At 44.4% G+C, this 24,520-nt stretch overlaps 1 protein-coding gene across 4 annotated transcripts; it reads left to right on the top strand.

Annotated features, from left to right (window-relative positions):
• Window positions 1-2,383: 2,383 nt before the first annotated feature.
• Window positions 2,384-23,861, top strand: ATMIN (ATM interactor). 4 transcript variants are annotated; one of them, XR_012154526.1, is made up of 5 exons: window positions 2,450-2,736; window positions 9,539-9,664; window positions 11,627-11,826; window positions 12,817-14,796; window positions 16,130-23,861. XR_012154526.1 is itself a non-coding variant. In XM_073308023.1 (4 exons), the coding sequence occupies exons 3-4, from the start codon at window positions 11,633-11,635 to the stop codon at window positions 14,651-14,653; spliced, it is 2,031 nt and encodes a 676-aa protein (XP_073164124.1). In that variant the 5' UTR covers window positions 2,384-2,477; window positions 9,539-9,664; window positions 11,627-11,632; the 3' UTR covers window positions 14,654-23,861. The 4 variants fall into 4 exon arrangements, 3 of the variants coding, with proteins under 3 accessions (XP_073164124.1, XP_073164123.1, XP_073164125.1); XM_073308023.1 differs by having other exon boundaries at window positions 2,384-2,477; window positions 12,817-23,861; XM_073308022.1 differs by having other exon boundaries at window positions 12,817-23,861.
• Window positions 23,862-24,520: the final 659 nt, after the last annotated feature.

Consider the following 24,520-nt stretch of genomic DNA (forward strand, 5'->3'; position numbering starts at 1 on the left):
ATATGTTTGGGAGTTAGAGGTTAAGGGGTAGAATCAAAGCTGAATCTGGCACAAAAGCATAGGAATGGATCTGGATTAGTGAAGGGATGGGATGGGTTAAGAATCCTGAAAACAACTATCCTGTGTGCTTGTAAATTGATCAAACCGATAGATATATATAAAAAATTCAGCTATATTTCAAAATAGGATTACAGATGGAAAGAGAGATGACCTATGTAGTTTAATCAACCCAAATTGGTGCAGAGCAGATAACAGGCAAAGAGATGTGTGAATGGTGATCTCAGAGAGAGAAAATGAAGGTTTAGGAAGTGAATGTGGGGATGTAGTGGTAGATAAATTATAGATAGCCTTGAAGTTGAAGGGAGGTTTAAATCCTGCCATGTCATTTGTCTCAGTGCTCTTCTGCTTCATAAATCTCCACACGCTTACCAATGCACTGGGCCATGTGTGTTCCATGATTCCATCCATGGCTGTGTAATTTGTAAGGGCGTTCACCCTTTGCCATAGAAGAGCATTCACAATCTCAATTTTAAGTGCTTTTAAATTTGAGGTTTTTAACCCTTATGGCTGTTGAGATATATTTGAAATGGAGTGTTGTCTTCCTGAGTCTGTAAAGAGCCAAGAAAGACAAAATCAGAGACCTGTAAGTCTAGAAGGGACCTAGAAAAGTCATCTAGCCCAACTCCTTCCATTTGAGGTAGGGCTAACTGTGAATAGTCCATCCCTAACAGCTGTTTGTATAATTTATTCTTAAACACCTCCAATGATGGGGTACTTGGGGCTGTTGCAAATGGGTAGCCATTGCTGGGGGGGGGATTACTGGCTTAATGGGGGAGCCCCAGCTGTTGCTGCCAAGGGAACACTGCAGGGCTCCTGCTTCCCACCATGCCCTTATTTCCTTCTCTTCCCTACCCCTTCCCCTGCCCCATCCTCTTCTCTTCCCCCTGCCCTATCCCATCCCCCTTCCTTCGCTACTGCCTCTTTCCCTCACCTCATTCTATTTTCCCCATATTCCCCACACCCTTTGCCCTGTCCTATTGTACAGAAAACAGGATAGTGACCATATAAGGTGCCAAGCACACACTGAAGAGAAAGATGACAGGCCGTAGGACCCCGGAGGCACTGTGCAGCTGCAGAGGCAGTAAGCATCCAGCAGAAGCAGCAGCTCTGGACCACCCCCTCTGCTCCTCCAATGCCCCTCTCCAAACTACAGCCAGGGACTCTGGCCCTGATCTTGCGCTGCCCCATTTTTGTGCCCCCACCGGCTCTGTATCCTGAGTGGCTGCCCCTCTCACCCCACCCTAGTTATGGCCCTGGTTTTGACGTTACGTTGTGCCATCCTTTCATGCTGCAACCACTGGCTGATGCTACTCAGTTAGCTCATGTAACAATCTCTATCCCCCCTTGCCTTCGTGGTGTCATGGCTTCTTAACCCCACATCATTAATTGCCTCACCCTCTAATGATAATTTGATCCCTCATCATCTATTGCATCGTGACAATGATCTTTGCACTCCTGTCAGCCTGCTGCCTTGCAGTGTGGTAATGTTTTGACCTCATCTTAACCTGTGGCCTGGTGATGTTAGGGCACCGTACTGGGTCAGTGACCCACGGAGCAAGGATTATGGCTACCAGGTGTCCAGTTTTCGACCAGAACGCCCCGTCAAAAAGGGCTCCTGGCGGCTCTGGTCAGCATTACTGACCGAGCGTTTAAAAGTCCAGCGGTGCAGATGGATAAGGCAGGCTCCCTACCTGCTATGGCTCCACACAGCTCTGGGAAGCAGTGGCATGTCCCCCCTCCAGCTCCTACATGTAGGGGCAGGTGGGGGTGCCGTACACTGCCCCTGCCCCAAGTGCCAGCTCCTCAGCTTCCAGTGGCCAGGAACCACAGCCAATAGGAGCTGCGGGGTTGGCACCTGTGGATGGGGCACAGTGCAGCAGAGCTGCGTGGCTGCACCTCTGCTTAGGAGCTGCAGCAGGGGACGGACATGCCGCTGCTTCCTGGAGCTGTCTGAGGTAAGCGCTGCCCCAGCCCTGCACCCCTCACACCCCCTGACCCCCTCAATCCCAGCCTGGAGTCCCGTCCTATGCCCCAAACCCCTCATCTCCAGCCCCAACCCAGAGCCCACATCCCTCACCACTACCCCCTGTGCCCCAACACTCTGCCCCTCCCGCCCTCCGAACCCCTGGGCCCCAGCCTCACCCCAGAGCCCTCACGCCCCACCCCACGGTGAGAAGAGAGTGACGGTTATTCGGGAACGAGGCGAACCGGGCCGGCCCCGCGGCAGACGGAAAACTGAAGATTGGGCGATGCCAGGCGGAGCGAAAGAGCATCCGCGGGCGGAGCCAGGGCCGAGGGGCGTGACCAGCGCCGAGCCTCGTCGCGCTCCTTATGAATATTCAAATTACAAGATGACTAATGCTGAGCTGCCTCCGCCGCGCTCCCGGAAGTTCTGCTGCTGCTAGGCCGGTTTGTTTGTAAGTGGCCGAAAACAACATGGCGGCGCCAGGTGCTGCGGCGGCAGAGCGCGCACGGGGCGCAGCGGGGCCGGGGTGGCCCCGGGCTTCGGCCTCTGTCACGGAGCGTCCTGTGCCCCGGGAGCTCGTGCGGCCGTCGGTGACGGAGCTGTCCCGGGCCGTGCGGACCAACATTCTGTGCACGGTGCCCGGCTGCGGCAAGGTCCTGCCCAACAGCCCGGCCCTGAGCATGCACCTGAGCAAGGCCCACCGGGTCCAGGTACTGACCCTCCCCGGCCCTGGGTCTGGGTACAATCCTCCCCTGCCCTGGGCATGGCCCAGTGGGTCCGGATACCGACCCTCCCCTGTCCTGAGTGCGCACCTGGGCACAGCCCAGCGGCTCTGGGTACCGCCCTGCGCTGAGCATGGCCCACTGGGTTAAGGTACTGACCCGCCTTGGGTCTGGGTACAATCCTCCCCTGCCCTGGGCATGGCCCCGCGGGTCCGGATACCGACCCTCCCCTGTCCTGAGTGCGCACCTGGGCACAGCCCAGCGGCTCTGGTTACCGCCCTGCGCTGAGCAAGGCCCACTGGGTTCAGGTACTGACCCGCCTTGGGTCTGGGTACAATCCTCCCCTGCCCTGGGCATGGCCCCGCGGGTCCGGATACCGACCCTCCCCTGTCCTGAGTGCGCACCTGGGCACAGCCCAGCGGCTCTGGGTACCGCCCTGCGCTGAGCAAGGCCCACTGGGTTCAGGTACTGACCCTCCCCGGCCCTGGGTCTGGGTACAAACCTCCCCTGCCCTGGGCATGGCCCCGCGGGTCCGGATACCGACCCTCCCATGTCCTGAGTGCGCACCTGGGCACAGCCCAGCGGCTCTGGGTACCGCCCTGCGCTGAGCAAGGCCCACTGGGTTCAGGTACTGACCCTCCCCGGCCCTGGGTCTGGGTACAATCCTCCCCTGCCCTGGGCATGGCCCAGTGGGTCCGGATACCGACCCTCCCCTGTCCTGAGTGCGCACCTGGGCACAGCCCAGCGGCTCTGGGTACCGCCCTGCGCTGAGCAAGGCCCACTGGGTTCAGGTACTGACCCGCCTTGGGTCTGGGTAGAATCCTCCTCTGCCCTGGGCATAGCCCAGCGGGTCCGGATACCGACCCTCCCCTGTCCTGAGTGCGCACCTGGGCATAGCCCAGCGGCTCTGGGTACCACGCTGCCCCTGCCCTGAGCATGCACCTGAGCGAGGCCCACCGGGTCCAGGTACTGACCCTCCCTGGCCCTGGGTCTGGGTACAATCCTCCCCTGCCCTGGGCATGGCCCCGCGGGTCCCGGTACGGCCCCACTCCTACTCTGAGCTTGCACCTAGGCATGATCCGGTGTGTTCTGGTACTGACCCTCCCCTGTCCTGAGTGTCACCTGAGCAAGGCCCACCTCCCTTAGCCCCTTGGGTCCAGGTACCAAAACCCTCATATTTCCCACTCCCAGCTCTGAGCAAGGCTCAGCTGTATCAGGTACTGACCCTCTTCCAGCCTAGCTGGTTTGGGTACCTGACTCCTCATATCCCTTCCCCCACCACCAAGCAAATCAACAACGTGCAGTGGATCCGGAGATCAACACATCCCTGGCTCGCTGGGTCTGGGTACCAAAGCTCCCATACCCTTATCATGTACCTGAGCAAGGCGCATGAGGCCCATGTACCAAGCCCCTCATACCCCCAGCGCTGAGTGTGTACCTGAGCAAGCCTGACCACGTCCAGGTACTGACCCCCAGCCCACTGGGTCTGGATATCTAACCCCCCCCCCCCCCCGCCCTTAGCATGTCCCTGAGCAAGACCCTCCAGGTCCAGGTGCTGAACCCCATATTTTGCCTGTTCCAGAGCGTGCACCTGAACAAGTCTAACCAGGCCCTCCCCTCCACCCTTTAAAAATCCCCTAACCCTGGCCCCCGTATTGAACCTCCCTCCCACAAATGCATGTCCCAAACACCTTCCTGGCCTTTAGCATACACCTAAGCAAGGCCATGGAATCAAACTCCCCCATGCCATATCCCCACTCCCCAGCCCAGCACTGTGCATGATGTAAGCAAGTGTAGATCCAGATACCCCTTCCTGCTTGTCCCCGTTATTCCTTACCCCTTGAGATCTTGGTCCTGAGAATGCACCATGTCCAGCTGTTCAGAGGCACCAACTTTCCACTTTCCCAGGGGGTGCTTGACCCCTGCTCCACTCCAGGCCCTGCCCCCACTCCACCCCTTCCCTCAAGGCCCCACCCCATCTCTTCCCACTCTCGTTCTGCCCTATCGTGAGTATACCCCGCCCCTGAACTCCCCCGCAGTTGCAGCTGATTGTGGCGGGGAGGAGGTACTGATCAGCAGGGTCTGCCAAGGTGCGGGAGGCACCAGGAGAGAGGAGCTGAACACCCACTATTTTTTTCCCCCATGGGTGCTCCAGCCCTGGAGCACCCATGCCGCTCTTGGCATGCACCTGAGACAATTGATTCCAAGTACCAAAATCCGTGAGTCTGTTCTTGAGTTAGATCCACTTGGTCCTGATATTTACTGCACCTTTGGTGCCCACAGCCCTGATCATGCAGGAAAGTAATACACACCAGGTCTACATACTGACCCATGCTCCCAACCTGACCCCAAGTGTGTACTTGAGCATTGACTGCCTACTGTTTGTCCAGCACTACATCTGTGTCCCCTGGGTCCTTCTTGCCTTCTGATTTATCTAACATCATCTAGATGGGGAGCTCACATTCCCAGTTTTGAAGCCCTCTGCAAGGGATAGTTAGCATTCTTTAGAAACAGTAAACTGTCCAATTGTTTCTAAAGCCACTGTTGTTCAAAGGGTACTGTAAAGATTTATATAGGTGTTGATGGGCTGTTCTAGATTAGTGTATCATGTTTATTCTATTACAATGGGAAGAATGATGCATTTTCTAGCAACAGCTTTTTTGGTTAAAACACCCTTCAGTGTGAAAGATATAAACTTGATTAACAGTATATGCATACTTAGTGTTTGGTTTGTCTCTGTGTAGTATTTGTGTGTGATATCTTTTAATATTCTTCAATCTTTTTTTAATATAAGAGATACTGTTAAGCGTAGCTTGGGTTTTTTCTTTCTAAAGATCATTCATCCTTTTATTCATTTTTTGTATTGCTGTGGCACCTGGAGACCCTGGCCACATTGTGCTACAGGAATACAAACGTACAGTTCCCCAGGCACCAAAACCTCCTATTTTCTCAGGGAAATAGTTAATTTTTTTTTTATTATTGGTCGAGTTGGCCTATGTGGATCTTGGCTCAAAAGCAGTTGGAAGGAATTGAGTGACGTTAGCTGATGCGTCCTGCGGTTAAGGGACACAAGGCATAGATAGGGTTTGTGCGCAGTTTCAGCAGACATTCTTCCAAACATTCTGAGCTTGTGCTCTGAGGGGCACGCAGCACTCCTGGATCCACGTGGCCCATCGGTTTGAACCACAGTTACTGCAGTATTTAACTGTTGTGTTCCAGGGTTGCTATCAAGGAAGAAAATACAATGCGTTCTTTCCCCACATAAACGGCTGTAATGGCTCTCGGAACGGTTATCACAGTGCCGTGCATGCTCATGAGATTGCTTGTACTCCACTTCCCGTTTGGTAATGGTCCAGGCTAGTATTGGGACACCGTGTGGCTCAGACACACAGTGTCTATGGAGATGGGATTTTTAGACATAAACTGCCATTAGACTCTCTCTCTATCTGGTCGTGACTGATTGAATGATACTTTAGAGCAGAGACGGGCAAACTATGGCCCGTGGGCCACATGCGGCCAGTGGGACCGTCCTGCCCAGCCCTTGAGCTCCTGGCTGGAGAGGCTAGCCCCCAACCCCTCCCCCACTGTCCCTCCGCCGAAGCCTCACCGCGCCACCAGTGTGGGGGGGGGGGCTGCACTGTGGGGGCGCGGGAGAGCGGGAAGGGAGGCTCACTGCAGCCTCAGAGGAGCAGGCGGGAGCTGCGGGTGGCGGGAGTGTGGCGAATGTGGGCGGAGGGCTCAGGAGGACCACCGGGCGGCCGCGCAGCCGGCTGGAGAGAAGCAGCAGGAAACCGTCGCTTCTCTCCAGCTGTGCGGCTGCCCCTGCTCCTCCTGAGCCCTCCACTCATGTTCACAGGGCTATATTCTGAAAGGGGCTTTAGAGGGGGGGTTGGATAGGGGGTGGGGTAGAGGGGGCCTGTCAGGGGGCATGGGTGTGGATAGGGATCGGGGCAGTCAGGGAGCAGGGGGGGTTGGATAGAGGGTGGGGTCCCAGGGGGGCAGTTAGGGGTAGGGAGTCCCAGCAGGGGGGCCCTCCATACAGTTTTGGAACCCCGATGTGGCCCTCAGGCCAAAAAGTGTGCCCACCCCTGCTTTAGAGCTACATACAGATAGTCCCAACTACGGAAACTTTTTACCAATATATGTAGAGCTGCCTCTTCCATATTCAGCATTGTTTTACAGCTTACCTCTCTTACTAAGCCCTTTTAGCAGTTAAGTCCAGATTGCTAAATAAATGCCTAAAAAAGTAGATAGTCACCTAGTGAAATTATCAAAAGCACCCGAGAGAGTCAGTGATAGCGAGGTGTCTAGGCACTTCTCAGAATTCTGCTTAGTGACTATCTGCTTCTTTAGGCACCTACTTTAGGCATATACCAGGGGTTCTCAAACTTCATTGCACCACAACCCCCTTCTGACAACAAAATTTACTACACGACCCCAGGAGGGGGGACTGAAGCCTGAGCACACCTGAGCCCCACTGATCTGGCTGGGGAGATCAAAGCCAAAACCCAAGTCCCACTGTCCTGGGTAGGGGGGCCAAAGATGAATCCCAAGCCCCACTGCCTCGGGCAGGGGGGCCAAAGCCCCTCCACCATTGGCTGAAGTCCTCATTGCTTTGGCTCTGGGCGGTTGGGCTTGGGCCCCAGCAAATCTAATGCCAATCTTGGTGACCCAATTAAAATGGGGTTGTGACCCACTTTGGGGTCCTGACCCACAGTTTGAGAACCGATGTACTATATCTTTACAAAATAAATAAATAATCTGACCCTTAGTAGCATGGTGGTGGTGGATTGTGGTGTAACAAGAGAATGATCTTGGAACTTAGTGGTTTTTAGATTTCTCTGACTGCACTTTATTTTGATACTTTCAGGAGTCAAAGAAAAAGAGGTGAAAGTAAAAACTTTGTCCCAAAATTCCACAAAACATTTAATTGATAAAGTTCAAGAATCCATCAGGTTCTCTTTTGGTGAAATGACATAGTTGACCATCTCATTCATTAGATTCTTTGTACTTAATTGTATGGACTTATAGCATTAGTAAAACTTACTTGCAACAACATGTCTTTTACTAGAAACCAGGTTTGAACGCTTAGAAATATAAGTTACTTGACGAAGTTGTATAGCATTGATTATGTTCCATTTATTGAAGACATAACTTATCTTGGTTTGACAACTGTTAATGCTTCATTCACTTTGACAAAAAGGAGCTCATTAATGTGGCGTCTGTTTATTCCTGTTTGTGGGATTTGCCTCATGTTATGTTGCAGGAACTTTCTGGAAAACCATGCCTGTTGGAGCTGCATGAGCGCCCTTCTCACTTAAGATGTTTGAAGCAGAAGTTATAAAAACATTGTGCAGTCCCAAACTACCTCAGTTTGTGCATTTCTGTGGTCAGGTGCAGGGACCTTCTCTCTGTTCCCAGGGTGATTTCTTCGGGTCTTTTTAATCCAAAACTCAATTTCTTGTGTTGCAATATATTTTAATTGGGATCAGTGTTAAATAGCTTTCACTGTTGTACTGGTAGGTTTTTATTTTGGCCCGAAGGTTCTCTGGCTAGTACCAAAATGTCTGTCAGGGCTCTGGGGTCTCAGGTAAAAAAGGTGTATTTAAGCAGTGTGTGATGTGTCCCTCTATATTCTGGAGACAGATGTGGGTACCTGCTATTCTGCCTGGGGTTGTAAACCATTACTTGGATTGCATTGATAAGCAGCAGAGGCTCTGTGCCTTCATCAGGGAGGCCTTATGGGTCTGGTTCCTGGATCCAACATCAGATTAGCAGTCTCCCCCTGTGAAAAGAGCCATCAGATCAAGTCAAATTTAATTTCACATTGAAGAAGTTGGTACCAGAGAGAGATCTCCAGGGTTGTAGTGCCTGGAGTTTGGCTCCCCAGCCAGTTCCAGGATCTGGAGGGACAGAAGAGGTGCTATTTTTGTCTTTATGCTTCCCAGCAGCACTCTGTTTTGCTTGGGTACAGCTGAGAATTTTAGCCCAAAATTCCTTCTTTGCTAGTAACCTGCTACTATCCGTAAGTGTCCATGCTCAGGTGGCTGAAATATGTGGAAAGCAGAGTAATGTGGTTGAGACTGAAGGAATCTTCCTTAGTGAGGGAGATGCCTCTTCCAGAGACAACTAAGCAGAATCTGTCCCTATTGGTATTCTGGTTCTGTAGTATATTGCTGTGAACATCTAGTCTGCATACAAGCACACACACAAAGTTTATTAAGTGGCACATGGAACTCTAGTTCTTTACTTTTACTTGCTTCAGCAACTTTGATGGCAGTGTGATTGTTCCAGGCAAATATAAACTGTAAAGTAGAAATCTTACTGGTTGGAAATGCCAAGCGTAATGCAATTCTGAAAATTAAAACCACATTGTATTGGAACACTGTAAATATTTAGTGAAATGCAGTGTAGAGGTTGGAGCTTTAGATCCATTCATTTTGGACTCTAAAAAGTTAAGAAATAGCAGGTGTAAATTGTTTAGATTTTGAAAGTATTTCCTCTATGCTGGGGAGAATTTAATATTTGTAGTAAAATAATAGTATACTGCTCTCGGATCATCCGTTGTGATTCCTGGGGAGTTCTGCTGGTATAGTTACAAAATAGTATCTGAACAGATAAGCAACTCCATTTGAGCTGAGTAATCTACCAATTCACTTAACAAAGAGTTTTTAGCTTGAATGTCAAGGCTGGTAAACTAAATGTTGAGCAAAATTTAATCTGTATTCTGAACACTGTATTAATAGTACAGGCCCATTTGCCAACTTTTAATAAAAATGTACTTTTTCAGGATGGAAAAATAAATGCATCAATAAGAAAGGGTTTGAAAACTACACAGAAATTCTACTGCTGTCCTATTGAAGGCTGCCCTAGAGGACCAAACAGACCATTTTCCCAATTTTCACTTGTAAAACAGGTATTTATTTTTTTTCTGGACTACTTTTCTTGAGTAATAGTATAAGAGGAATCTGGGGACAACATGGGCTAAATCTTCAAGAGTGCATATACCTTCCTGTATCCAAACACATGTGCCAGACATCCCAATGTGTATACTCAAGTTGCAGAGCAAGTGTGTGGAGAAAGGTTTCAGAGTAATAGCCGTGTTAGTCTGTATTTGCAAAAAGAAAAGGAGTACTTGTGGCACCTTAGAGACTAACCAATTTATTTGAGCATAAGCTTTCGTGAGCTACAGCTCACTTCATCGGATGCATACTGTGGAAACTGCAGAAGACATTATATACACAGAGACCATGAAACAATACCTCCTCCCACCCCACTGTCCTGCTGGTAATAGCTTATCTAAAGTGATCATCAAGTTGGGCCATTTCCAGCACAAATCCAGGTTTTCTCACCCTCCGCCCCCCCCACACAAACTCACTCTCCTGCTGGTAATAGCCCATCCAAAGTGACCACTTTCTGTTTCATGGTCTCTGTGTATATAATGTCTTCTGCAGTTTCCACAGTATGCATCCGATGAAGTGAGCTGTAGCTCACGAAAGCTCATGCTCAAATAAATTGGTTAGTCTCTAAGGTGCCACAAGTACTCCTTTTCTTTTTGTGTGGAGAAAACCCAGTCTGTGTGCAGATGGCAGTTTGCACATCCACTTTGGAAGACTTGGGTCTTTGTGTCTGTCAGTCACTGGCATGTTCTCATTTTAAAAAAAAAACTGATAAGAAATGAATGTTAGAAAAGATCATTCATATAAGATTTTTCTAAAGAGCTGACCTATGGCTAACATTTTTTCTATAAATGTCCAATTATAACAAAAAGAAGTCCAAGCGCAATAAACTGGATTTAAATTATTAGCCATCTTAAATGGATAAGAAATAAGGCATGTACTTTTGTCTCAGGAGTTGGTCTTTACACAGTTGACTTTCTGTTGCATGTTCATCAGGATTATCTCTTGCTAAGAAAATGTCACTTATGCATTCTTTATGAAAAGTATTAAATTCTATTGAAAACCCAACTGCCAACATTTGTGACTCATCTTCAGTGTCAGTCAGCTGCATGATCGAGCATGGCAGTGATGTGGTCTAGTGGCTAGAGCTGTGGGCCATAAATAAAGGGTTCTATTTACTTGTTCTGGGAACTTTGGACAACTCACTTAGCCTCTCCTCTTTGTTCCAGTTCTTTATTGAAAGAGAGAGCGTGCCTCTCTCAGGATGGGTATTTTGATGATTTAACTAACGTTAATAAACAGCAAGATTCTTGAATGAGGGGCACTGTGGGCTTGATCCTGTGCCCACTGAAGTCAATAGCAAACCTCCCATTGATGTCAATGGTACAGGAAGCCCAGTAAGTGTTAAGTGGCAGTAGTTAATCTATAGCTAAAAGCTGTGGGGAATTGATGACATAAAATTAATGACAAGGTGTATGAGATTGCCAACAAGTTCATTCTCTGGTATTGTATAAAGACTTACTCCCAAGTAAAACAATGAAAATCAATTTGCAGATCAAATGATGGTGTAAAATCATAGTTATTTGTACAAAAATACTTTAAATAATGAAATTAAATAATGAAAACTAATTTAAGCAACTTTTCATTGTTTATTTTTTGCCCTCATCTCAACTTTGACAGTGAAACTAGACTTCTCTTCATTCTGTAGTTCTCATGCCTCTAGAATAGTATTGTATAGTTTGTGCCTTGAGCAGTGCAAGAAAATGTTTAAATCTTTTTTTCAGTGAAAAGCCTAAATATTTCTATAGAATTCTTAAAACTGTTTCTGATTAAGGATAGTTTTCTTACTCTTCTCCAAGACTAGCGCATCTCCTAAATTGTTTTGCGTATGCTAACACTGTATCTGTCTTGTAAAGAAATGACCTCTTAACCAATTATTTTGTATTGCTAACCTGTCTAACTTTCACTGTGAATTTTAGCACTTTATGAAAATGCATGCTGAAAAGAAGCACAAATGTGATAAATGTAGCAACTCGTATGGCACGGAATGGGACTTGAAACGACATATAGAAGACTGTGGCAAGACTTTCCAGTGTACTTGTGGGTGCCCTTATGCCAGCAGAACAGCATTACTGTCTCATGTTTACAGAACTGGCCATGAGATCCCTGCAGAGCACAGGTAACAGTGAAGCTATTGTTGATTAAGTGGTTTAATTTATTGTATATTAAGTATTATGGCATCTTCCTACACATGCCCCATAATTAACTCCTTTCGGTTGATGGGAGGTGGGCCTGTCTCCTACCTATATGCAATTAACTCCCACTAACACTAATGCAGTTTGCAGCTTCTTCCTTCCATTGCTTACAGCAGTTCTAGATCTATTGATGGCAATGGGAATTGAGTGTCCAGTACTATGTAAGATCAAGCTTCTAGTGTCTAGCACAAGAAGTGCTACCAGCTATGGTCCTCTTATTGCTGGTGACATTTATTGCATTTGTTGTTAGAACTAAGAGTGATTCTCGTTGGAACTGTGCATCCTGCGGTCCTATGAAATTAGAAAGGGAATGTTCTTGGACGGGGAATGTGCACACCCAGTGTAGTTCTGTAGCCTGAAGTAGGCAACGTTCATTAAATATTTTTACTCGTAACACTTATACAGCACCATATGTGTCAGTTGCTTTCATTAGTAAGACAATAAGATAAGTATCAAAAATTGCCATCTATAAAACTGTATAAATCTTCCTAGTAGTGTGCATGCATGAAGCAATCTATTTACTGAATCCTACTATATCTTGTCTTGCAGAGTGAGATGCTGCAAGATTATAATACTTGTGCATTCTTGTATGCAAGGGATAGAAAACCTAGTCTCCAATTTTCTATAAGACTGTAACTGCCTACTTTGGAAAAGTCTTTTAACATTTTCTTAAACACCACAACCCAAAATGCTGAGAGGTTACTCTTTTAGCATTTTCTTCATTCTCTTCCTTATTAAAGTGAAAAAAGGTCATGGTCAGGATTGGTTTTTCTGCCAGTGCAGACCTACGGAAGGATTTAACTTATACCTCCATTCCCACAAGGTCTAGTGTCATGATTGAAAGAGTTGGGAGGGAAGATTTTGTTGTTGGTCTCTAAACTGTGAGATAAATTCTGAATGTATCATGTTTACAGGGATCCACCTAGTAAGAAAAGGAAAATGTGCACTGTGGTTTCCAATCAGCACTTGGCAGAGAAAGCGAGTGAAGCGTTCATCAATGCACGCATCAGTAGTACTTGCACTCAGGAATTGGAATCATCTGAGATGAAGCTAATGGCCTCCTTTGAAGGCTCCTGCAGTTCTAATATCAGTAAGCAAACGCTCTCACAGCCAAAGTGTACACCGAAAATGCTTTTGCCAAAGCCCAAAGTAGCTTTGGTTAAACTTCCAGTAATGCAGTTTGCTCACTTGCCTATTTTTGTATCAGCAACAGATTCCTCTGTCAAACCTGTTGTGGTGGCTGTTGATAATCAAGGCTCTGTTATGAGTACTGTTCACTTATTACCTCAGTCTATAGGAATTCTGATACCAGCATTAGAGGCTGAAGCACTTGTATTTAAAAACACTGTGCCTATTTCAAAAACGGCAAATTCTGGTGATGTTGAACCGATTAGCAACAGTGTCCAAGTCAATTTGAGTAAGGTAACATCAAATAATGCAGTACAAGAGCTGGGGAGCATTTGTCACAAGAATAAAATCTCTTCAATAAATGTACAAACTGACTTATCTTACATTTCACAGAACTTTGTGCCATCTGCAGCCTGGACTCCTGATTCTTCTGTATCCTCTTGCTCTCAGACAGACCTGACATTCAGTTCACAAATTTCGCTACCGGTTAGCGTTCAGACTCAGACATTGTTGCCCAGTTCTAAACTGACTTCATCCATAGCTGCCCAGACTGATGCTTTTGCTCAGGCTTGTTTCCAGTCATCTGGCGTTTCTAGAGAGACCCAAACCAACAGAACACAGAACTGTATTGAAGAGAGAGTACAAATGGACCAGGCTGTAATGTGCAATGACATTTTTGACAGTGTTCATTCGGTTTACAATGTTTCAACCCAGATTGGGCTCCCAGAAAACAATTTAATGGCTGCAAACATGGATCAAGGATTGCTACAAAGAAGTAACTGCAAGACCCTGAGTCAGGATACAATAAAAACTGAATCCATTATCAACTTCAATACACAGACTACTATACTCCCACAGCAAAATATGACGGATAATCAAACCCAGACAATGGACTTACTAAGTGATCTGGAAAACATCTTTTCAGGTAACATGCCTGGTCAGACATTGGATAATCGTGGTCTTTTGTCTGACGCTAGCTCTGGTGCTGATACACATCTGCCATCTGGCCCTACACAGAGCACGGGAATAGACTTTGACATTGAAGAGTTCTTTTCAGCTTCCAATATTCAAACCCAAACTGAGGAGAGTGAACTTGGTAACCTGAACTCTGAGCCGGTCTTGGAATCTCTGGACATTGAAACACAGACTGACTTATTTTTTTCGGATAGTGCCACTCAATCCTATAGCTGCAGAGGAAATTCTAACTTTTTAGGTTTGGAAATGTTTGATACCCAGACACAGACAGACTTAAATTCCTTCTTAGACAGTAGCACCCATTTGCCTTTGGGAAGTATTTTGAAGCAGTCCAGCTTCTCCATGAGCACTGACTCGTCTGATACTGAAACCCAGACAGAAATACCCTCTGCTGCTAAACATATAGCTAGTCAAAATATAGAAAATAAAGTCCAGCTGAATAGTGCTGAAACACAGACTATGGATAGCTGCTTTGAGACCCTTGGAAGCCTATTCCTTACCAGCAATGAGACACAGACAGCTATGGATGACTTTCTTCTGGCTGACTTGGCCTGGAATACAATGGAGTCACAGTTCAGTTCAGTAGAAACACAGACCTGTGCAGAATTGTGTTCCTTGGTTTGTCAGAAGTTTGGAACAAGCCACTGAGTGCTACTTAATAAAATTGTTTTCCTTGTGGTTTGAAACTAAATTATTGGGGTGGGGAGCGGGAGAAGGGACTGACCAAGTTATCTACGTTGAATGTAGTTGCCCACATGCAGTTGGTCTAAGAAAACCTTTTCATGCATAAGGTACTTCAGCTGTTGTATATGTAACTTAAACATAGAATATGTGTACATGCTTGTAACCTGTTCATGTAAGTTTGAACTTTAAAGTGAATGTTCTCGTGGTGCCTACCATTGTTGATCTGTGTTACAAAGCTATATCAACATGTCGATTGAACCTCAGTTCAGGCTTTTATATTTGTCTATACCTATATACTTCTGGCTCAGACCTAGGCCTACTTTTGCATCAAGACAGTAAGCCTATCTAATTCTGACACATCTCGCTCACCAAAAAAGCCCTTATTGGCATAAGCTGCTTTTTGTTTTTTAAAGTCTTAAATTTGACAAGATTATCATATGGCAAGGTTTACCAGTCCTATACAAAAATAGATGTTGAGGAATGTATTAGTAGATGTAGTTTCCAAGCAGTTGTCCCAAAAATGAACCTGTAACACAAATTTGCTGATTATTGCGTATATAATTTAAAGTGCAACTAATGTGGGTAGTGACACTTGTTTTTACTTCTCTCTGAATTGGTATAATCAGCGTTGATGTTAGGGGGGTATAAAAAGAACTTTTGAGATACTTAACTCTTAAAGTTATTATGCAGTAACTTCACTGCACATACTGTAATAAAACAGACAGCATACAGGTCTAAAGTATTTTTGGACTTTTCAAGGAGGGATTTGTGTTCCTAAACTATGATATTTTTTTTTATTTTTTTTTTCAAGAAACTCTGGTTCTGATGAAAACAAAATCAAGGACATTCTAAATATTAGAATGTCTGTCTGAGTGAAAGATCAGAAGAAATCATCAGGTTACATTGCAATTCACCTACCAATAGCACAGTATTTGCTAATTTGAGGAACAGTATATTGGTTATACTATAACTACCAACCTTACCAAAGACCTTAGGAAACTTGTAATGACTGAATTCTCTGATATCCTGTTGATTAAATTACTACTCTTAAATCTTACTCTTCTAGAACAAGACTAGGTAGAACTCTGAAAGTTCAGAGTGTTTGAGGCTGCTGACTTCCCTGTATAGCAGCAGGTACTTTGTTCCTCTGCACAGTGGGCTCTGCAGCCCCTCATGCCCCTGGCTTCACTGTAAAGCATTTCCCTTCAGCGGTTACCTGTTAAAAGCTGATGATGCTCAAAAAAGTATGGAGATTTTCTTCATCTACAGTCATCTCCTATCTGGTCAGTGACAACAGTCATCTATTTCAATGGAGAGGCAGTTATTCTGATGTGAATTTCTGCTCTGTGAGCCAGTCTTCAGCCTTGCATCACTTTTTTCCCCATCTTTTAGTATTTCTGAGGTTACTAACTTTTGTATTTTCTTGTAACTTTATTTCAGGAGCATCCAGTTCTGCCTTGAAGGTCAGTCTGGAAGGCTGGTTGCAGCTGTGCCTTGCCTTAGAGCACCTGTGTGTGCCATCCAGAAATCTTTGGAACCGATTCCATGCTCCCCTGTCTCCAGTTTATGGAAAAGGCACAGCTCTGAAGATCAGCGTGTAAAAGGCACAATCCTCTATCTGTGTTGGTAGGAGACTCAAAGTGCAACTGGTTTGCTGCAGCCTGAGTGGTGGTAGCAATTGCAGATGGAATTTGAGGTTCCATTGATGTTTGGAGCACTGCAGTGGGGTCAGAATGCCTCAACACACTAGCAAGATCTGTCGTCTTAGTGTGTTGTCAGAGCTTGGCACACTAGAGGAATTTGTAATGTTGTGGCCTAGGTTGCCTTACCATTTCATCGGAGTATGGTGAACGTGCAGGGCACTGACAGCACCGTTGATCTATCAGGGCTTGCTGTGCCATTGGAGCTTGATGCACTAGCAGATAATCTTGGATCACATCAGAGCTGGGTGCTACAGTGATACTCTCCCAGCACAGGCACATCTTGTTCCTACTCGTTCCTGTTCCTACTTCCAATATGCTGGGTCAGTGCTATTTGGTGGCATCTCAAAACAGAGGCTTGGTGTATTTCTGGTTAGCATGCCAGTCGGTATCTTTGAGGGGACTTGGAGCATTGGCCTGTTTGTGTACAAACATACCAGGCATCGACGCTATGGAGTAACTTACATGATATACAGGTGCATTGCCCAGCTGTTCCCCTGCTGCACTAGGCAGATGTTCACCCATAGCACTAGTGCCGATGAAGTGAGTTTGAGGTGCTGATGGTTGGTACACCGTAGAGCCTTCTTTATGGGGGAGTTCTTCATGGTGGTGGCTTGAATTGCTTTGCCTCAGAGCATTTCAGACCGCCTTTACCCAACCCCAACTTCTGCATGATTGCTTGTTGTAGTAGACCAAAACGTTGTTGTGACGGGGATAGCTTAGTATGATGTGCAGTGAATGTATTGCATACCTGAGCTCCCAGGCACACCAATTCTATGCCTCTGCAGCCCACTCTTCAGGCCAGTGTTTCATAGATGCATTTTGGGGCGCTGCTGTAGTGTGCCAATCAGTAAGGCATTGTCTGTACCGATCTTGGAGCATTGGACAGATGAGGAAGTCAGATACATAGACATCAGTGTATCATGGGGCCACTCCCAGGCACAAGATCAACTTGTTGGAGAGGTTTGCACATCTGTGTCTGCCTTTGAGAAGATAAGGTTTGGGCTTTGCACTAAAGCACCCAGCTTGAGCTGTCCAGTGGCCTTGAGTCCTGCAGTCTTCATAAACTGAGAGGAAGCGTGAGACATGGTGTTCTAACTGGGAGTATTTGCCAGTAGGTGGCAGATACCAGTTAAGACCATAGTGAAACTTGAATTTTGATTTTTGCAATAGTATTCTGGTACTTGTGATTGGATGTACCACAAGACATGATTTCAGTGGGCCTGAAGTCCAAGGAGGAACAAAATACATAATTCATATCGACAAATGATGAAGACTGAGCCTGTCTCCCTTAACTGTGGTCACCAGACCTTCATTCAAATTCCATTAAGTCAAAGTATGCAGCTTCCTGTGCTGTCCAATTGGTAATTGCCTTTAGATAACCACATTCTCTACTTGTAGATGTCTTTGGGATGCATGTTCGCTACATGAGCTCATTGCAGTCTCTGGTCTCTTCTTTGGTTGCCTTGGGGCATGTTTACTAATCTAGGGTCATTACTGAACTCTAGAGTTTTGGCTTCTCTTTCAGACTTTTGTATCTTCTCCTCAATGTTGTGTGTTGCCTCTCACTAAGCTGATGTATGTCCAGTTACTTTATTGACCAGAGGAGTAACCCTTTTGGCTGCAGCAGAAAGGAAGAGGCTGGATTAAGCACTCAGCATATCCCTGCAAGTATATCCTTAATTGGTCGTTTTAAAGGTCATGTGCAGATCCCAGAGCAACTCCTTAGCACATTTTGTTCACTGGTGGTAATAAGGACCCAAGATCCTGCTTTCAGTTTTGCAAAGGAACACTTGCTTACCCACAGGAAGAGGGGAGGTATTGGGCATATGTTTGACACTAATCAGTCACTCATCTGTGTAGAAGTTTTTGTTTCTGGAGTCCTGATGGAAGTGATCTATAGCCCGTCCTTTCTGGGCACAGCTCCCAGCCCAAAACTGAGAATGTTTCCCTCTTTACTATGGAGGACTTAACCAATATGCTAGATGAAGGTGACTGTTCTGTTGCAGGATATTACTTTGTCAAATCAGTCTTTTCTTGGGAAGGCTTTTGACTTTTCCTGCTTTCTTAAATGTGCTATTGTCAAGCCAACAGACTCAGCTGGTGGGCATCTCTGCCCCTACTTGAAATTGTGTAATGCAAACAGATCCTTCTACATACCTGCCTTGTAATGTGCATGCCCTATGCTGCTTGTCACCTGTTTAATATCTCCCTGACGTTCTCAGATGTGGAAGTGTCCTGGAATTGTCCACAATCCTGAGTGTACTAAACTGCCTTTTGCTATTCTAGTTCTCCATGATTTGGTGAGTCTGCTGCTTTGTGGAAACTCCCTTCAAGTTTCTTTCCTCTAGAAGCAGGAGCCCAGTCAGCGTGGTATACTGAGAGAAGAGAAAACTACTTGCATGTAATTCTGGTTCTCTGAAGATATAGTATGACTGGATTCCTTCTCACCCATCCAATTCCTGTGAGAGACAGATGAAGTATGGCTGGATTCATCCATCCTGTCTTTTACTATTTGTAGCAATGTTTATGCTTTGGTTTTAAGAGTTATTTCCCACTGGCTTACTGTAGAACTAGCGAATGCATTTCTTAGTGCATAGATGGCTGCGGCCATCCAACTGATGCATTGATTATACTGACATCTCAAAGTGAAAGTTAGATACATAAGTTCTCATAGGTAATTGCTTCAATCTCTTGCTCAAAAAAACTAGCAACTGGAGAACAAGCAGGCTGTACGGAGGTGGAACGTACCACCTGCCGTGGAAGAGATGATGATGTGGGGACTCAGCAGCCCTGCACAACTTGACATTTTGGAAGTTTAGGCTTTGTTCCAGAAGCCCAAAACTCAAGAGTGGGGATCAATTTCTGTGACATGTTCAGTGTGTGGAATTACAGCAGGTAAGTTTCCCACTACTAGCCCCCCAAGTACTACTAGCCACCTCACAGGCTCGTGATGCCGAACTGCAGGTTATCCTTTCTTTGGTTTAAGCCTAAACCTTTTTACAAAGGGGTGAATTGTGCATGCACGGTTACCAGTGACTATGGCCTAAAGGAAACCAGCAGCATTTTTCAATAGAAATTAGTTTACACTGCTGGTTCCCATGAACAGTTGTCTTATTTCAGTTCTCTAAAATATGCAGTTACAGAGCACAGTAATATGACAGGGCTTCAATGCTGAATTTGGCCCCATTTCTCCTAGCCCCGCAGGATTAACATTTGGCTATTACCTTAAATGAGTATGGTAGTATCACAATTTGAATTTGTTAAATAAAATCCAGTGGCATGAAAACAATTTAACAGTAAATATACCTTGTTTTGATGGACATGGGTCACTTTAGTCCCAGAGTTACCTACAGTCAAAACAAATGTGATGTGTTCATTCTGATTGTAGAAAAATATTTACATTGGAAATTATGAAAATGGGGCTGTGGAAAATTCCTTACACGAAAGGAATGGATTCCACATCATTAAGATATCCCTAGTTCTGGATTTATTAATTAACACTTGTAATAGACGAGAGAGGTCACAGCCAAATTTGGTCCTGTTGTGCTAGGCACTGAACAAATACATTAAAACTTGATTTGAAATCTTCAATTAATATTTTTCTCTTCCAAACTAATTTTTCTTTTTTCAATTTCAATTTTTCTTGCATTGCCCTTCCAAAATGATTTGCACTACTTTAAGTGTGTCAGTCAGCAAAACTGATTTTATGCAGGATTCTTTCTCAGTATTGTTAACCGTGACTTAGGTGTTTCACTACCCTTTTGTTGGCTGTAATGGGCTGGCTGGTGAATAAAGGGAGACTTTGTTTTTGGTACCCAAAATAGCCGATGGTTTTCCCCATAGCCTCTCCACACAGACTTTTTTCCAAATAGTCATATTTGCACATCCTGCTTTATCCCAATTTCTCACCCTTGCAACTATTGGATCTCACAATTTTGTGTTAGACCACTCTGAACTCCACTCAAATGGGCTGTGATTGGTCACCTAATCATGCATCACATAACCTGTTTGTTTGTGGGAAAAACTTGAATGTAGGATTTGCCACTATGGATCAGCCAACTGGTTAATCAAATCCAGTATTCTACTGCTGGCAATGCTTATTACCTGATCTTTCAAAGGAAAATGGAAAAACCCTAAAATGCTCTAGGGCCTGATCCAAAGCCATTGGAATAGATAGTATCTCCGTTGCTCTCAGTGGGCTTTTGGATCAGACCTTTAGAAAACCATATAATACTTTTCTCTCGGCCAGAGATGAATTCTTCCCTGGTCTGTCACAATCATTTTACTGTGCCCTGAAGCACGAGTTAAGATGAAGGTGCTCTACTTTCCTTGGCTGGCTGTAAATAAAGTTGAATGTTATCTTGTCTGTCTAAAGCATCCAGTTTTTCAAAGGGTGGTAAAAGCAATCCAGAGACAAGTCTATATTGTCTCTTGGATACGTCCACATAACCCTCATGGCATGCAGATTCCCTGAGAGAAACACCAGGGACAAAACATTTAAATAGAGGAGTAATGCAATTGTGGACACTTCTAATTTATGTACATTAGAGATTTGGATGCTTTTATGGTAAATAGGGTATTTTGCATCTACCTGGGCAGAGAAGTGGCATACTGGTAACGTGCATGTACGTAGCTATTTGGACATGAACATCTGCATATATCAACTTCAAAACAAAAAAACTGGCTTTAGCTTCTGAAAGAATACTGACACTTGTATGCAAATTAAACATATTGCACTTTCATTCATTAACACAAAGGAGACATAAACAAAAGTGCACTTTTCAGGGCGCAGCCCCTTTCTTATATTCTTCAAAATATAAGCAAAAAGACAGCTGAAAAACTAGCTATGTCAAACGTAACAATGAGTTGCCTTGCATTTTTATTGGTGTCACTATATATTGGTAAAAGTTTACGTTAAGCCCTGATAACAGAGCGGAGGCATGTTTGTTTATACTATGGAGATATGCAGGCACCCATTTATGTGTATACACTTGTAAATACTTATTTGAGCTATTTGATAGCATGAAAAAACACTTTGTTTAAATTGCAGGGAAGTGTTTGTTTCCTCAGCCTGACAGAAATTGGCAGTCTAGGATAAATTGAATTCTCTTAAATATACATGTACACTTTTATGTATGTAAAGTAGCTGCTGTGTAGAAACTCTTCTCTTCGACGTTATCTGAAATCCTAAAGCAGCATAAAGCATTTATATTCAGTTAAGAGTTAAACAGCTTAAAGAAACCAAGACTGTAAAACTGGTCATGCTGAACTTGTTCAAGCTATAAACCATTCCAGATCCACATCTGTTTTTTCCCAATTTACTTTTTTATAAATTTCCCTTGAAAATGTGACCTCCAAGTACACACGTGCCATGCCTTTTTTTAAAAGTCTAAATTCTGCTGTTACTCGTGTGTACATATAAATTACCTTTCAGAGTAGCAGCCATGTTAGTCTGTATCCGCAAAAAGAAAAGGAGTACTTGTAGCACCTTAGAGACTAGCAAATTTATTTGAGCATAAGGTAATAGAGCATGTTTCTAACTTAACAAAATGACTGTGTTCTGCTATTTTAGGTCCTGGTCCTGCCAGGTACATTTTGGTACATTTTTAACGTTAAGCATGTGAATAATGTAATTTATTTCAGTGGTACTGCTCACATTCTTAACTTTTAAGTGCATATGTGTTGGAAAGGTTGAGGTTTTAAATTAAAAGGTTATCTAATATAAAATCACGGGTGTAGAATGTACTTGAATAAAGCATGGATGTGCATAATATGAGTATGCTTTGTTCGGTCAATGTAAATCATTCTTCATTTGCTAAAGGAATATCTGGTGCTGAAATTACAACACTGAGGTCAACCAAATTATATTTAAATGATCTTTTATCATGAAAGTTGCTCAGAGTAATTCTCCAGTTTCCTTTGCTTTAATCTAATTTGGGGATGCTCTTTGTCATTTTGACAACACAATCTGCACGTGAAGATTTCCGTTGTTCCAAATAAACATACTCCAAAATGTCAATTTTGAGGTGGGCCTTTGAGTCTCACTTTGATTTGTTGAAATATGCTGCTGTGCTTGTGTTTCAACAAACCTACTGCAAACAGGCTTTCCTTCCTAATGCTCTCTGTAAACCTAGGTAGTAAATATCCAGGGGTAGGGGGTATGTTAGTGACCATGCACTTCCATGCATGGAGCAAATTTGCAGGAATTTCAGTGGTTCTCAAAATCTCTGAAGCTTTTTTTAAACTAGTTGATGTGAATTAAAGTCTACATGCTTGAATGGCAAACAAGTCAGTGGAAGGATTTGCCAGCCTACAGCTAGAGTGAGTACTATTATTAAAATTCCTTTGCTATGCAATTAGTAGACTCAAAGGGCCAGATTGTTCAACTCTGTATTGACCTGCAGTCAGGTTGATGTAAAGTTTGTCTGTTTGGTATGTGCATCACTCTTCCAGTTCACCAAGAACTAGAGTAGTGGACATCCCCAAATGAGTTTTCTGCTACTTTAAAAATATCAGCAATCTGCTGAGCAGTTTCTGATTTATACAGTCCCATAAATCATCCTTTATACTGCCTTTAGGTGGAAAACATTAGATAACTTCAGAAGCAATACATCAAGTGGATTAGTAAGTTTCAAACAGTGGCCTCCATTTTGGAATGTGCAGTTTTGCCAATGCATGTTTCAAGCACTGGGTTGCAGAGCAGACCGTACTCTACATATATTTGCAAGAGCACATATGGAAGGGGTGGGCTATGAGCCATGTTTTCAACAGGCCTTATTTTCATTTTTAACCACTTATTAGAATTTAGCCACTGATTATGTTTCACTTACATTTAAAATTATTTGGAATGGATCAGCACAAAACTCCATGGATGAGTCTGTTCCAAAGCGTATTGAAGTAGCTAGATTTCTCAACCACATTTGAAATATCATCAGAAGAGTCTGTTTCATCTCCTCACTGTATGATGTTTGAGCTTCTAGTCGGGTGACCAGATAGCAAGTGTGAAAAATCAGGATGCAGGGTGGGGGTCAGCATTTATAGAAGAAAAAGCCCCAACTATCAGGACTGTCCTTATAAAATCAGGACATGTGGTCACCCTAGCTTCTAGTGGACAAACTTCTGTTTCAGAAGGATGGTCCTATTTGGCTTTTGCCATTTTAGCCAATTAAATTGTAATAAACAGCCAGAACAAGTGGGTTTTTTGTTTTATATAAAATTTACAAGTGGCATCCCAAAGAAGAAACGTCTTAATAGTGGTGAAACTGTTTAGTATAATGCATGCAAAAAAAACCTGTGCCAAAAGTTTTTTTTTTTGCATTTCTCATGTTACCTTCTAAAGTTGTACTGTTACATACATAAAGCTACAAGTAAGTTATTCGTAAGTGTTGCAATGCTTTTCACCAATGAAGAATTTCAGTAATCTTGTAAATGATGCATAATACGTTGGAGTAAAGTTAATTTCAATCTGATTTTTGTCTTGTATTTATTGTATGACTCTGCCTAAATTGGCAATGGAAAGTACATGCTGTTTGGGAAAGCAGTAGAGTATCACTTATAAGAGCTATAAAAGAAATGAAAAATGGTGGCTGTTTCTGAAAGAAGACAGTTCTATATGGTATTCCACATCCTTCAGCCTCTGGTGAAGAAGAAACTGTTATGATATTCTACATACAAATTGAGCTGCGTTGGAATAATTGGATGCTGGTTTGGACCACTTGTTCTTTCTCTCACATGCCCAATGCAGGTTTTCCACCAACTTAGTACTTTTTTGGGGGGTAAAACAGTTTAATTTCCAATTTTTGCCCCAGTATTCTGTACCAATATCCTGCCTAAGTCCCCATGTAGAGCATTAAGAACAAATGAAAGTAAATGTTCAACTGTTTTGCTCTAGTACAGATGCTGTTAGCAGGGCTGTGAATGTATGTGAAACTTCTGCCTACTCAGACGGCCATAATGGGGTCAGATCTTGTTCTTGTAAGTTAGGACAGTGCTCAACCCCTGAAGTGTTAGCACTGCATTTGCCCAGCGTGGCTGCCCTTTGCCCATGTCAAACTATCTGTTTAAAGGCATGCGATGGCTGGAAATACACTTCTTTAAAAAAAACCATATAATTACCATTTGTTCTCAT

This window comes from Lepidochelys kempii, chromosome 12 (assembly GCF_965140265.1).
Source record: "Lepidochelys kempii isolate rLepKem1 chromosome 12, rLepKem1.hap2, whole genome shotgun sequence".
In the NCBI taxonomy this organism is placed as follows: Eukaryota; Metazoa; Chordata; order Testudines; family Cheloniidae; genus Lepidochelys; species Lepidochelys kempii.

What these genes read in the sequence shown, in the direction of transcription:
- ATMIN (XM_073308022.1), top strand. Translation starts at nt 2,497, where the DNA reads ATGGCGGCGCCAGGTGCTGCGGCGGCAGAGCGCGCACGGGGCGCAGCG. An exon ending in GCAAGGCCCACCGGGTCCAG is followed by an intron (nt 2,737 to 9,538) that starts GTACTGACCCTC and finishes GTACTTTTTCAG; the next exon opens with GATGGAAAAATAAATGCATC. An exon ending in AATTTTCACTTGTAAAACAG is followed by an intron (nt 9,665 to 11,626) that starts GTATTTATTTTT and finishes TGTGAATTTTAG; the next exon opens with CACTTTATGAAAATGCATGC.